At 35.4% G+C, this 13396-nt stretch overlaps 1 protein-coding gene across 1 annotated transcript in view; it reads left to right on the top strand.

Moving 5' to 3' along the window:
• Window positions 1-13396, top strand: part of LOC124183950 (protein GDAP2 homolog) — a 39540-nt gene that overhangs the window by 20074 nt on the left and 6070 nt on the right. The window contains exon 8 of the mRNA XM_046573179.1: window positions 9378-9531. Within this exon, the coding sequence (XP_046429135.1) occupies window positions 9378-9531 (154 nt within the window). The remainder of the gene's footprint in view (window positions 1-9377; window positions 9532-13396) is intronic.

Genomic DNA, 13396 nt, shown 5'->3' with positions numbered 1-13396 from the left:
ACGTACGTACACGAATACATATATCGTAAACAAAAGTAAATTCCATCCGGACGTTAAGTCATAGGAGAGTGACGTGTATTAGGTAGTTGCGGGAATCTAGGTTGAAAAAAAATTGGGAATGTAAGACACGCACGGGGCATCAGCAGCTAAGTAACGAGCTTTCGGCGGGGCGCAAGGCGGATATTGAAAGCTCGGTTATGGGTGCAGCAGAGCCAGCTGTCGTTCACCTGGTTCGCCGGCTTTCCGACCTAGCCCAACCAGCGGAAAACCGCCGGGATGGCTCGAAAGAGATCAATACTAAGTAGTTCCCTCTGGAAAGCGGGTGTTCTCCTCGTGACGTCACTGATAGGCTCGGTATGACACACCTGGAGACGATCATCCGGTGTGCGTGTGTCGGTGTGTTTGTGCGAAGTGATTTCGTCCCGAAGCAAGCGAGTCACGCCATGGTCAAATCGTTGATCGATTACGCAGCTTTAATTTTTTTTTTTTTTTTTTACTTTGTTGCCCTGATTCTTTCAGTGAATTTCGGTTTCTGAGAACGCAGAATTTACGAATGAATTTACGAATAATGCAAACATGATTTTATCCGGAAGTTCTCAATAAACACTAAAATTTAGGGAAAATGTAAGGACAACGAAAAAAAAAAAAATGGTTTTGTCAAGTTGTTTAGTATTATTTTATTATTTTATTTTTTTTTTTCAATTTTTTTACAAAGTTTAGATATTAAAAAGAATCCAACTTTACCTTTGAATATTACTATTTTGAGTCGTGAATATATATGAAAATGTCGATGAAATAAATGACTAGAATCGTTGACATCAAATCTTACTAACTTTTGATTACTGACGAAAATTCGAGACCATTTAAATATTAAGGCCAACAAAACCACTGTCGACAAGTTTTATCGAATGAACGATATTCCGAACCTTCTTCTGATATTGTCGACCGATTATGCACGAATGCAGAGAAATTTCTGTACAATTGTCGTTGCCTTCTTTTTCTTTTTTTTTTCTTTTTTTTTTTTTTTTTTTATTTTTATCAGTATTCTCAATTACATTGTTCTGGGGAAAAAATGATAATTTTTTTTCTAACTGTATAATTCTTGACAATGCTCTTGCGGACAATATTTTTTTTTTTCATAACTATTGCAATAATTTAATGTCGGTGCAACAGTAAATTTATTTCGAGGCTTTATCGAATGGAGAAAAAAAAAACATGTAGTAAAACAATCTGATTCAACGCTGCGAAATAACGAGAAAATTTCGTATCAATATCTATAATCATACAAACTAGTTACTCCTATCACCATTACCTTGTAATTTCAACAATATTTCAAACCGTTACCGCTACGATTTACAATCGTACTAGAATTTTTCATCAGCTATTAACTATGAAACAAAAAAAAAAAAAAAAATGGAACTTTTCTCAGCTTACATACCTTCAGAAAATTTATGATAAATGAAGTTTATGCACGCGACTAAATAAACTTTGCGCAAATAGTTTTATCTCGAATACCTGCAGTAAAAGAGTCGTTCGATTGGTAAAGGTCATTTTTTTTATCTCTTCTCGTTTCGAGTGGAATTGAAAAAAAAAAAGAAAAAATCAATCCTTTACGATCGTCCGAAAAATACGGTAGGTCGACGTATGTCAGGAGTATTCTCTAAATAAAACCGGATGATGTGTGCAACCGTTTCTCAGATTTCGACGGAAAAGATTAAGCTTTATTACTTTTCCTGCTGCGCTTTGAACGGCGTTTATTTCTGCAGATGCGCGCTCTACGCCTTTTGACTTATTTAGAAGGTGCTTTATAATTACCGTTATGGATTTACACTGCGATAATTTGGTCGTTCAATTTTACATTTATCGATTTTTTCTCCGGATAAATTTATTTGTATGCAATATATTTGTAACTGATACACAGTTTGACTTTTCAGTTTTTATTAATTGGCCACGCAATATTTTTTAGAGAGTTTCTTTTCCTTACACTGAGAAAAATTTCATTTGTTACAATAAATAGAAAAATTGAGTGGAACAGGTATCTTTGAAAAAATTGTTTGAATATTGTTGAAAATACGAAAAACGAGGTACGCGTATCCGTTTTGCGCTATCGTCGATCCTTTTTTGGTAATTGCAACGAAAAATCAGTTTCTTCAGTTTACTCTAATTTTTTAGTCAAACAAGGCTTTAACGTCAATTTATTGTTGTACAAGCATTAAATTTTCGCAACAGTTACAAGAAAATATAGTAACGATGATCGTAATGAGAAAGAATAGTAAGAGATACTAGACTTTCTGGTAACAGCTGCAAAAATAATTTTCATTTTTTACCTAAAACTATATTTTTCGATTGTGGTGAAGAATGAAAATAGCTAAGGACGGAGCTTAAGCGGAACTAAAAATTTCTCTCAGCGTACAATTGTATTTTTATCATTTCATTTCATTTGTAACAAATTTCAACATTCAAAATCTAGTATAGGTACGTTTCAAAGGCGTATTCGATTACAATTTGATTCACTAAAAATCCATCGAGAATATTGAAAGAAACGTTTTTCAACGTTTTTCAACGTTTGTTAAGTTCTATTTCAAATCACAATTCGTCCTAGCTGCTGCTAGATTGTTAATAACGAGAATCTCGGAGACGAGTTGAAAAATATGGATTTAAAGATCATGCCTCCAGCGTTTTTACGTATCTGACATGAATCGGAGCATATAATCGTGTACTTGTTGAATCGTGTAGAATAATATTGATCGAAATCAGATCGAAGCTAAAATACGACGCTTCGAAAATATACGTAGAGATAACCTGAAAATCTTTTTGCAATGAATCCCCCTCAAAAATTATGAATAATAAATACACCGCTGAAGCAGGTTATAAATATCCAATATAAAATGTATTCAGTCTGTCGGCCGGAAGTTTTGTAAAAGCGAATTGCATGATTCTGTTAGAAGAAACTATGCGGATGTTGTTAGGGAATTCCTCTCTTTTCCACGGAACTCTACAAATGAGTCAGATATCTATTATTCGTCGTTGGAACAGCGCGTACAGCGGATTAAGTAAGAATCCATATACATAATGCATACAACACAAAATTTTCAAGTAACGCGCCGTAGCTATTATTAAAGTTTATACAATTTTACTACCGATTCTTTTCTATTCCGATTCGCAATCTCTTCACGTCCGTTATCGTCTTCTTCTCTCTCTCTCTCTCTCTCTCTCTCTCTTAAAACATTAAACAAAAGCTTCCGCGTATTCCTCGCTGCATTCAGAATGCTCATAATTTCCTTCCCTCCTTTTGTTTTTTTTTTTTTACACTTATATACCCATGCATGAACAATTTATCGTTTTTATTTATCCTTTTCGTCTTTTTCTCCCATTCTTTGTTTTTCTTTCCTCGTTAGTTTCCGTTTCGCCGGGCAACCACCTCTTCGTGTTTACTTCTCGGATATTGGATTCTCATTATATATATATATATATATATATATATATGTGTGTATATATCGTTATGTATGTATATATATATAAGGAGGATATTGCGTTTTTCCGAATTAACCCAACGCCGCCGCTCCCATAATCTTTCATGGAATATCGCAGTTGGCAATTGCCCCACGAGCCTCGAAACGCCCACGCTGCTTCACACGTATCGTAAACAATTTCATATTTTAACCATTTATACATCCTCCCCCTCCCTTTCTCTCTCTCTCTCTCTCTCTCGCTCTTTCTCTCTGCCATCCCGTCGATGCTTGCGGTATAATACCGGACGTTGCTTTTCCGCAGCTTCAGTTCTCCCTGGATCTTACAAGAGTCAATTTCATCCCCCTTTTTCCCTGCGCTTCAGAGCCAGTCTCGATCGTTGTACTTGGTATATCACCGACGAAAAACTCTGTCTCATCAATTTAGTAGATGATTATTATCGTTGATTATCGCGAAGGGTGCGCGAAGAACGATTTTTATTTTCTTATCTTTGAACAATATCTTTCTTTATCGACGGTATATTCATTGCGAAGAATAAGAAACTGAGAAAAGCTTCGACTTTTTTTTTTAATCGCTCGTCGTTGCTTGATTGGTTGTTGATAAATTTATCACGTGAATTACACTAAATGAGTACGGCATATATTCTTTAATTAAACCGTTGTGTTGTCGACTGCATAAGCGATTCACATATATATATTCACGTATATATATTGTATATATACGTCAAGGTTTCAACATGCAACCAAAGAAGCAAAAAAATGGAGTCACGGTCGCTAAAGAGCCCAAACTTGCGATAATCGCAAAGTCTTTGGTATCTACTGAGAAAAGGTGAGAGTTTCATGCTGTAATATACGCGATTTTAATGATAATTGAGATATCAGACAGATTTCGACATTTCTACGCGCTGCGAACTGCTTTTAACTGTACAGCTGTGAATCAAACTTGAATGCATATGTATACATAGTCATACGCATCATTTGTAACTCGGCATGTGACAAATGTGTCCCGGAATAGCGAATATTCGTTTCAATCTATATTATATCTTTATTGTCGATTACTGCAACGACCCGAGCGATTAAATATAATGTGCGTCAGGAAAAGAGAGGGGAGAAAAAAAAACTATAATAAAATTAAGAAACTAAAACGGACACGGAATCAAAAGATGTTGCATTCGTATCCATAGATATAGATACATTCTGACATAGTGGTAAATACCACGTATGTGTTTATTAAAATTAAAAATTGATTTCCGAAGATCAAAGGTGCTTAATTAACTTACCCTGGAAAAAGGCAAGTATTTAAAATTCTCCTGGCGGTATAATTTTTTTTGACGTGAAGAAATAACATTCGTAGATAATTATTGCAAAACTTCCGATCTCAGTTTGCTTTTTTTGTTCACTTTATTTTTTCTTCTTTCACGTTGTTGAAAGGATGCAAGAAATATTGCGCCGCTAAACTAAACGCAACAACGTATCGCTTATTTACGCTTGTTTACAAGTATAATCAGCTGACATTGGCGTATTAATATAGATATTATTATACAACTGTTGAGTGATTAGGTTCAATTGTTACTTTGTAATTGGTATAACGAATATATGTAAATTGTATATTCGTTTTTTGAGTAAACAGTTGTAAATTTTTCAACGTCCTTATTACGTACCTTTATACACTCGGTTTTCCGACCTTCGTCGCATCTCTAAATACATTTGTGTTGCAATATTGTTAAAAATCTTCGAAAATAGAGGGAAAAAGAAACGATGTTTACTTTTCGTCACGCAAATATATTAGTGGCGTATATACGTGGAGTATAAATACGTGTTTGAAAAAATAAATTATGTGACGGTGGGTCTATAATATCAAGAACGAAAAAACAAATCGTTGAAAATAAATATTCTGTTGTGCATGGTTATTCTCTTGAATAAAGTTATTTCTTATATACAAGCAAGAACTTAAAGATTAATTATTTATTTTACTCACCATGAAAAAAAAAAGAATTTTAATTTTCTTACAAGAAATGCACTTCGTTAGCCAATAACTCTTGGTTGGTGAACAAAATATCTGTTAAATGTGTGATTTATCGGTGATGTGTTATGTTTATTATTCTGCAACGATTCCGAATCAGATTGTAATTAATACTCAAGAAACGAGATTTTGAATCACTCTATAAATCCGAAATTCAGTCAAAACTCAAAGTAAAAAAATCAAAGTGCTCCGACATCGAATTTTTAAAAAAGGCAAAACTCGATATTCAGAATTTAAAAATGGTGAAAGTCAAAGTATGAAGAAGTAAAAAATCAGAAACGTCAGAACATAGAATGCCAAACTATATAATAGAATCGTCAAAATTCCTCTCAATAATATATTTGATTTTGCAGTAGCATGTTTTTTTTTACCTTTCTATACTTTGTCTTTCTTGTATTTCGACCTTACTGTGTTTTCAATTTCTCGTACATACTTGAAATTTCCAAATTTTCAAATTCTAGAAACAACATTTAAGCGTATATAAAAATTCCGTTTTCCGTACGCTTAGACAAATTTTTAGTTCCGGTTACCGCTCAGTCCTTAACTATTTTCATTTTTTACCACAATCGAAAAATATAGTTCCAGGTACAAAATGAAAATTAGTTTTGTAGCTGTTACCAGAAACTCTATTATCCGTTACTATTCTTTCTCATTACGATCACCGTTACTATATTTTCTTGCAACTGTTGCGAAGATTTAACGCTTGTCCAACAATAAATTGACGTTAAAGCCTTATTTAACTAAAAAAGTAGAGAAAACCTCACGAACCGATTTTGCGTTACAATAACAAAAAAAAGATCGACGATAGCGCAAAACGGTTACGCGTACCTCGTTTCTCGTAATTCCAACAATATTCAAACAGTTTGTTTTTAACGATACCTGTTTCGCTAAATTTTTCTAGTTACTGTAACAAATGAAATTTTTCTCAGTGTACCCTTCCGTCAATCAGCAATTTTAGATTTTTCACCCCCACCCCCACCCCCCACCGTTACCCCCACACAAAAGCGCCGTCGCGTCGGTCTTTCATCCTGTTTTGGTTCAGTGCGATTCGGCGTCGCGTCTGACTAGCACGGGCTTCTACTACTGTCGTCCAGACCGAGCAAAGGAAATAAGGCGTCGAGAGTCGAGCGAATATTGCGGGTTCTTCGAAGTAGTCAGTGCGCCGTTACGCGTCAGCCAAGCAGCGACACTAGAAGCGGGGCAGGTGCTTTCATTCCTCGCCTTGAACTCATCCGAATCGAATTGCTTTTCGAGATTCTTTTCCTTTTTGTTATTATTCTATCTTTTGTTCCATTTACGCTCATTTCGAATCCCGGATCCACAAGTGCAACGGAAACGTTTTCAAAGAAATAAGCGATCTTATCACGTATCAGCTGCCTGCCGTGATTTGTGTCTCTGTGCGTGTGTGTGTGTTTTTTTTTTTATTTTTTTTGAAACAACAACAAACAGCTGCGTTTCGATTTGTAAACTAGGAGGAGGCGGATCCGTTGTTTCAGACTGAAAAAAAAAAAGAAAACAGAATCGTCATGGTTATGATCGACATTATCGACGACGAGGATCGGTACGTTGATTTTAATAACGTTTCGCATCGGTTGTCCGATTTCTTTTATTTTTATTTATCTATCGATTTCTTTCCGTTCTGGATCAGAAACCTTTCGCGTGCTTTACGATTTATTTATTTTTCCTTCCCGGTGGAAAAAAAAAGTAACCGTTGTGCAACGAGGAAGTGAACGAGAATCTCACACGATTATTCAGCGTTTAATGCCGATTTAATTAGAATAATCGATCACGTATTCATTATCATATCCTGCGCTGCTGCTGCTGCTGCTGCTGCTGCTACTGCACTCGAAAAGCAGCGTCACGACACCTGAATTCAGCTAACGATTTGCGTGTTCAGGGGTTGTGACTACTGAATTCATTCGAACCTCGAGCACACGATATTATTGCATTCGTATCGCGTGCTTGCAAATCACTTTCGCGCTTTCGATTATATTCGCAAACGTAATACGATCATTTTCAACGTGACGTTTATTATTGTTTTATAACCCCTGTGCAGGTTTCATCAACGTAATTGAATCTGCTCGCGGTATAAATAGTGAAATTGAAATATTAAACAAAGCGTAACGACGATGATTCTTTGCCTCCTTTTTTTTCAATCTCCGTCAAACAAGTATTCCATTTTTTTTTTTTTTGGTTTAGTTGCTGCTATTTTAGTATCATACACGAATATCAATGCTTCGCAAATTGTTTCATACTTTGCGTGGGACGAAAATTTGATACATTTAAGTACGGTTTTCGCTTATCGTCCAGAAATATAGGTATAATGCTTTACCTTTTGCACTTGTCACCGATCGTTGACCTCGCCGAGTGGCAAGTCTCGCGGCGTATAAAACTCACCCCATCCTCTCGTACCTCACACTTACCCTCTTTTAACTTTTAACACGCATAAGAGGCCCCTCCGAAGGGTTCTTCTTTCGCGATTTAAGTTTCGTTCGGGGTCGACAGTTTTGTCCTCCTGCACAATTCGATTTTTCCCATCAAATACTAATATACTATACCGACGAGTAATATCGTACATTTGATTTTTTGTTGCTTGAATCTCAAAAGAGATTTTGTAAATAATGCAATCGTGAAATGGACTCACTCGATAAAGTAAATTGTACAATTATGTAAGCGGAAAAATGAAAAAAGAAGTGATGTGAAATTTTGGAGGTTTTTTTTTTGGAGTTTTCATATTTTTTTTTAATTTTCGTCTATTTTTCTCAGATGTGCGATGAATAAATTACCAGACGACATGAAAAAAAAAAGAGAGAAAAGCTGCGCACATAACGCAGCGAGCTTTGAAAATTGTTTAGCTATTGAAAGCCCACGTGGTCGCCGCGTTTTGCTGAAGGTCGAAGCAAGCCCTCAAGTGTTGCGTTGATATACCTTATCCAGCCGCAGCTAATGTACATACCTATTCTATATCTAGACGTGTATCATACCCGCCTATTATTCTCTGACTCGTGTAAATATTTGCAACTTTCTTGCGTGGCGTCAGAATGATGACAAAGAGGGGAAAAAAACGAATTAGGTCAAAATGCAACTAGAACGCGATCTTGTATTATTATACCTAAATTGTTTAACCGTGGAATCGTTTTAATGGTATTGAACTTGCGATTTCATTTATCATTTTTGTAACAGATGAACTTTGATTGATTTTTCGCAATAGCGATGAGGAAAAAATTTTCCCGTCGACAGGGACAATCTTACCGTGAAACCAGGAAATAAACAAAGCCTGCCGTATTTTAATTATAATGTACGAAAAATTTGATTCACGCAATCGCCTTTTCTCCACGGTTTTATTTCCTCGTACAAGAAGCAATATTTCTCTTTCTATGTCTCTTCGCGCGAAATTTTTATTGCAAACTGCAGATCGTTGAGTCACTCGACTTGCATGTTTAGATATTGTATAATTATGCCTACCTATCATACGTGCATTGCAATATCTAAAATTATCACTCGGTATGCTAATATTCGTTATATATATATCGTGTAGTGTATCGCGTATACAAAATGAAACTGCAGTCTATTTTTATCACAGTACGTGAATAATTTTCTTTGAACTTATATCCGCTGTGAGATATTTCCAGATAGTATTACAAGTATAAGAAATCTTTTTTTTTTATCTGTGCTTGTATATAAGCAGGTGAAATGTTGATAATTTCGATGAAAATTTTCGTAAATTTCAACGTGGGATCATTATTATAAAATAATAAACCATCGATGACAAGATGTGGATTTTTTTTTACTTTTCAACCGACGAAAATCTTATCCCTCCATATTGTTTTACATTTTAATTTATTCATTATGTACATGTACGTAAATGGAATTTTCTATTCAAGGTACGAGCGTCTTTTGCGACGGGCGAAGACCGAGGATTTAACGGAGGTATCGGGAATTGGCTGCCTTTACCAAAGCGGTGTCGATCGTCAGGGTCGTCCGGTTGTTGTGTTCGTCGGGAAATGGTTTCCCTTCAATAAAATCAATCTCGACAAGGTGAGTGCAGCCAGGAAAACTAAGGAAAAATAGAAATAGAAAATGATGAAACAAGTATTGAATGCAGGGTGGCCACCCGTCTGGAAAACCGGGAAAACCGGGAAATGTCAGGGAATTTTGTACGTCAGGGAAAAGTCAGGGAAATGTCAGGGAATATTTTGGTTGGTCAGGGACTTTTTATAGAACTCACGGATTTCAAAAGCCTTGTCCATAAAATTGAGATACTATCACCGCATCGTGCTGTATTAAATATCAATTTAAAAATTTGTATAAATGGTGGTGTATTCTTAACACTTAAAAGAAAAATGTCCCGTTGGAAAAAAAATTTTAAGTTTATTTTTCAAAAAGTTACACATTCGTTAATTAGTCATAATTCTTCGAACCTCGATTTTCATTGCAAACAGCATAAATGTTCAAATAATAGCTCTAAAAATATTTCGCTTCTTGGAGCCCCTTCTTAAATATATACTTAACAAGACCAAGCAAATGGAAATTTTCATTTTTTGTCAACTTTCAAAAATCACAATGAACGGAATGAACAACTTTTAAAAACTTTTATAACTTTAATATATTTGGCCATACTGTACCTAGGTTACTATAGTTGTTAGTGATTTCTGTACAAATTGTGCATCAAAATGTTAGGGAAAAATAGTGATTTTAGTCAGGGAAAACCAGGAAATGTCAGGGAATTCCGTGAGCGGAATTGAGTGGCCACCCTGTGAATGACAAGTAATTTCATTCGTTTCTTTGTTTCATCTAGTTTTTATATCGTGCGCGTGTGCGAGAGTATGTGATAAACTGCAAACCGGAAACTCATACGTACGTCATATCTTCCGCGTTATTTTTTTACCGGACCGGATGCAGTGATCCTCGTCATCGCGCGTCGCCGGGAACTACGAGAATTATTTATATACGGCCATGGCGGCATCGGAGACTTAATATTTCTTTTTTTCACAAATTCCAAAGCGAATACGGTATTCAATAGATTTTCATTCGCAAATTTGATGATTGGTTATTTCACCGACGATAAGTGGTCACGTGAACGGTATAAATCGTGGAGGTTTGGGGGTGGAATATTTTCTGTACAAACATATCGACAAGATCTGAACAATTTTCTTCTTCAACTTTTATTTCTTTGTTTGAATTATGTGAGAAAATAATAATGCTTGCTATTATATATTTCTCAGCATTATACGTGTATGAAAAAAATGCCTTAATCTTGTATAAATTCCGTATTTCCTCACTTCCTTCGTTTTTTAGCGAAGAATCACGCGGACCAAAAATTTTTATGCGTAAGTTCCAAAAAATGGGGTGAAAAATTGACGTGTCTCGAGTCGAAAACGTAGGTTTGTTACTTTACGACAGGAAATTTTAATTCGCGTGGGGTGATTTTTCACCCCTCCGTTACCATTCTTGGGTCAAGTTTATTTATAATAATAACGATAAAAAGTTTTCGAAGAACAAACAAATGCACGAATTTCACATCACGATCATTATTATTCATAATAATTCCACCTGTATTACATCTGCATACGCTTATTATTATTTTGTTTTTCTCGATTCCGTTATATTTGTATGAGTAATTCCGCATCCTTATATGTGCGATTTGACGTAACAGGAAACAAGTTGAAAGAAAAATGGTAAATTTCAGCTGCAAAAAAAAAGAAAATTTCAACCGAGCAGATAAAAAGATATTTGTGAAAAATTGAATTACAAATTCGAAAAATGGAAGTCATTGAAAACCTTGAAGTAACTATTTTTATTTTTCTTTCCCTGTAATCTCATGGCAATATAATGCAACAATTTCTTCAATGTTAACAAATCGTAGCTCATCATTTTCGTTTGCGATTCAATAATCGAAAAATTTTTTCCGTTATGATATGAATTTCAAAAATTTTCACCCCACACGGAGAGAATGTAAAAAGAGGAGATTTTACCCAAAAAACCTGATTTTGAGCAAAATTCGCTGTTTAAATTCTCTCTCCGTGCATCGGTTATAAACCATCGTCAAAAATCCAAATTTCCCGGAGTTTTCTGAAAGCCCGAGATGCGGTGAATGCCCTCACCAAGCATTGCATTTCTGACGGTGCAGCGGTGCAACAGCAGCAGCAGCAGCAGCAGCGAATTGCGACGAACCGAGTCGCAACTCCGTCCTTTTCTATATCAGCTTTATATATCCCTCCTCCTTTCTCTCTCTCTCTCTCCCTCTCTCTCTATCTCGCTCCCTCTCACTCTCGCTTCACACTCGTTCTCTCTTTCTCCCTGATCGATAGAAACGCCAGAAATAACCCCAGACACGCTCCCTCGTGTTTGGCCGAACTCTAGGCGCAAGGCTTGGCCCTTCGGAATTGCGCTGTTGGGTGCCTATAACAATATAGCAAAATGCATATACATACCTTTGCATGTACATACCTATATACGTATGTGCACATTATGCACACACACACACATTATACAACATCTAAAGTACGTACAAACGTGCCTAGGATGGTAGGGTTGCTCCATGTCACGGCGAAACTAGGTCGTTGACGATCATTTCTCGCCTAGGTATGTATATGTATATATATATACATATATGTCGAGATATGTAACATCTATATACCCGCACCTTGTATAGATCATGTACCCTGCGGCACACTCGAATCAACCTGAATACATTTTCAACGTGTTTGTATCTATTGTTAAACAAACCGTCGCTACGCGCCGTTCGAGCATGTGAAAAATTCAAGGATATAATCTGGGTCGCTTACCCCTCGTTTTTGAAAAAGAGGGAGGGGTGAAAAATTTCTAAGAGATGTAATTTTTGTTATTCGATTTCCCGATGAATTTCCAAACCACTATATGTATACGTTATCTGGGTTAACTGTACGGTGATGATAATAATATTAATTCATTTTTTATTTTATATATATTATATATATACATATAATATACGATCTACGCTGCTTCTTGTTATTCGTGTATACTTATTTTTTTTTTTTTTGTAAACTTGAGTGTGTTTAACAACAGGATGTCCCTTCTGGAATTGTTCGTAATTGAGGCAATTTGAACTAGATGTGGTCGATTTATTTTAATTCTTCATTTTCTTATGTCCTAATTTTATTTTAAGCCAAAGGTATACGTATATAATTAGTCTGGTCTCGTCTTCGATGACGTACTTTTCTTAATCGGGAGTTTTCGTGCGGTTTGGTACTTTTATTTCTTATTTTTATTTTATTTTATTTTATTTTCTCTATTTAAGCAACTGCGAGAGACTGAAATCAAGAAATTTATACAACTACATTCACCTCTTCGGTAAAGGATACAGTTATTATGACACCAATAATATGAATCACTAAATGGTCATTGACATACTTCCATCATTTTTACATACATGACGGTTACAAGTTCGTCTATCTCGGTCGAAATATATCCTATCGATAACTCAGGGGATTTTGCAAGCTAAACTAACCGACTTGAAAAATAATTAAAGAAAAAAACTTTATTGATAGTTTGGAAAAACTTTTTTTTCCCACATGATATTTTGCGGTCGATTATAGATTATATACTAATAATTAATGGAAATGAAACTAATCGTTTGTGACAAGGTTATAATTAAGGACGATTAAAATATATCACAATACTGCGTAATATCTAGCTGCATAAAATATATCGCATAAATAAGCATTATTAATCATGCACTACTAGTAGCAAGCGATAAATCATCGGCTTGTATAACGTTAGGCTCGAACTGTTACGTATAAATCTATTTTTTACGTTTTAAAAAACGGATTGTCACGTGTACCGATTTGTGATTTTGTTTTCATTTAACTCGAGGATTCTTATTTCTTAACTCAGAATTCGAAAAGACACTTTTTTTTCTTGA

Source organism: Neodiprion fabricii, chromosome 1 (genome assembly GCF_021155785.1).
Source record: "Neodiprion fabricii isolate iyNeoFabr1 chromosome 1, iyNeoFabr1.1, whole genome shotgun sequence".
In the NCBI taxonomy this organism is placed as follows: domain Eukaryota; kingdom Metazoa; phylum Arthropoda; class Insecta; order Hymenoptera; family Diprionidae; genus Neodiprion; species Neodiprion fabricii.
The sequence above is the reverse complement of the archived record's forward strand: the minus strand, read 5'-3'. Positions and strand labels throughout refer to the sequence as shown.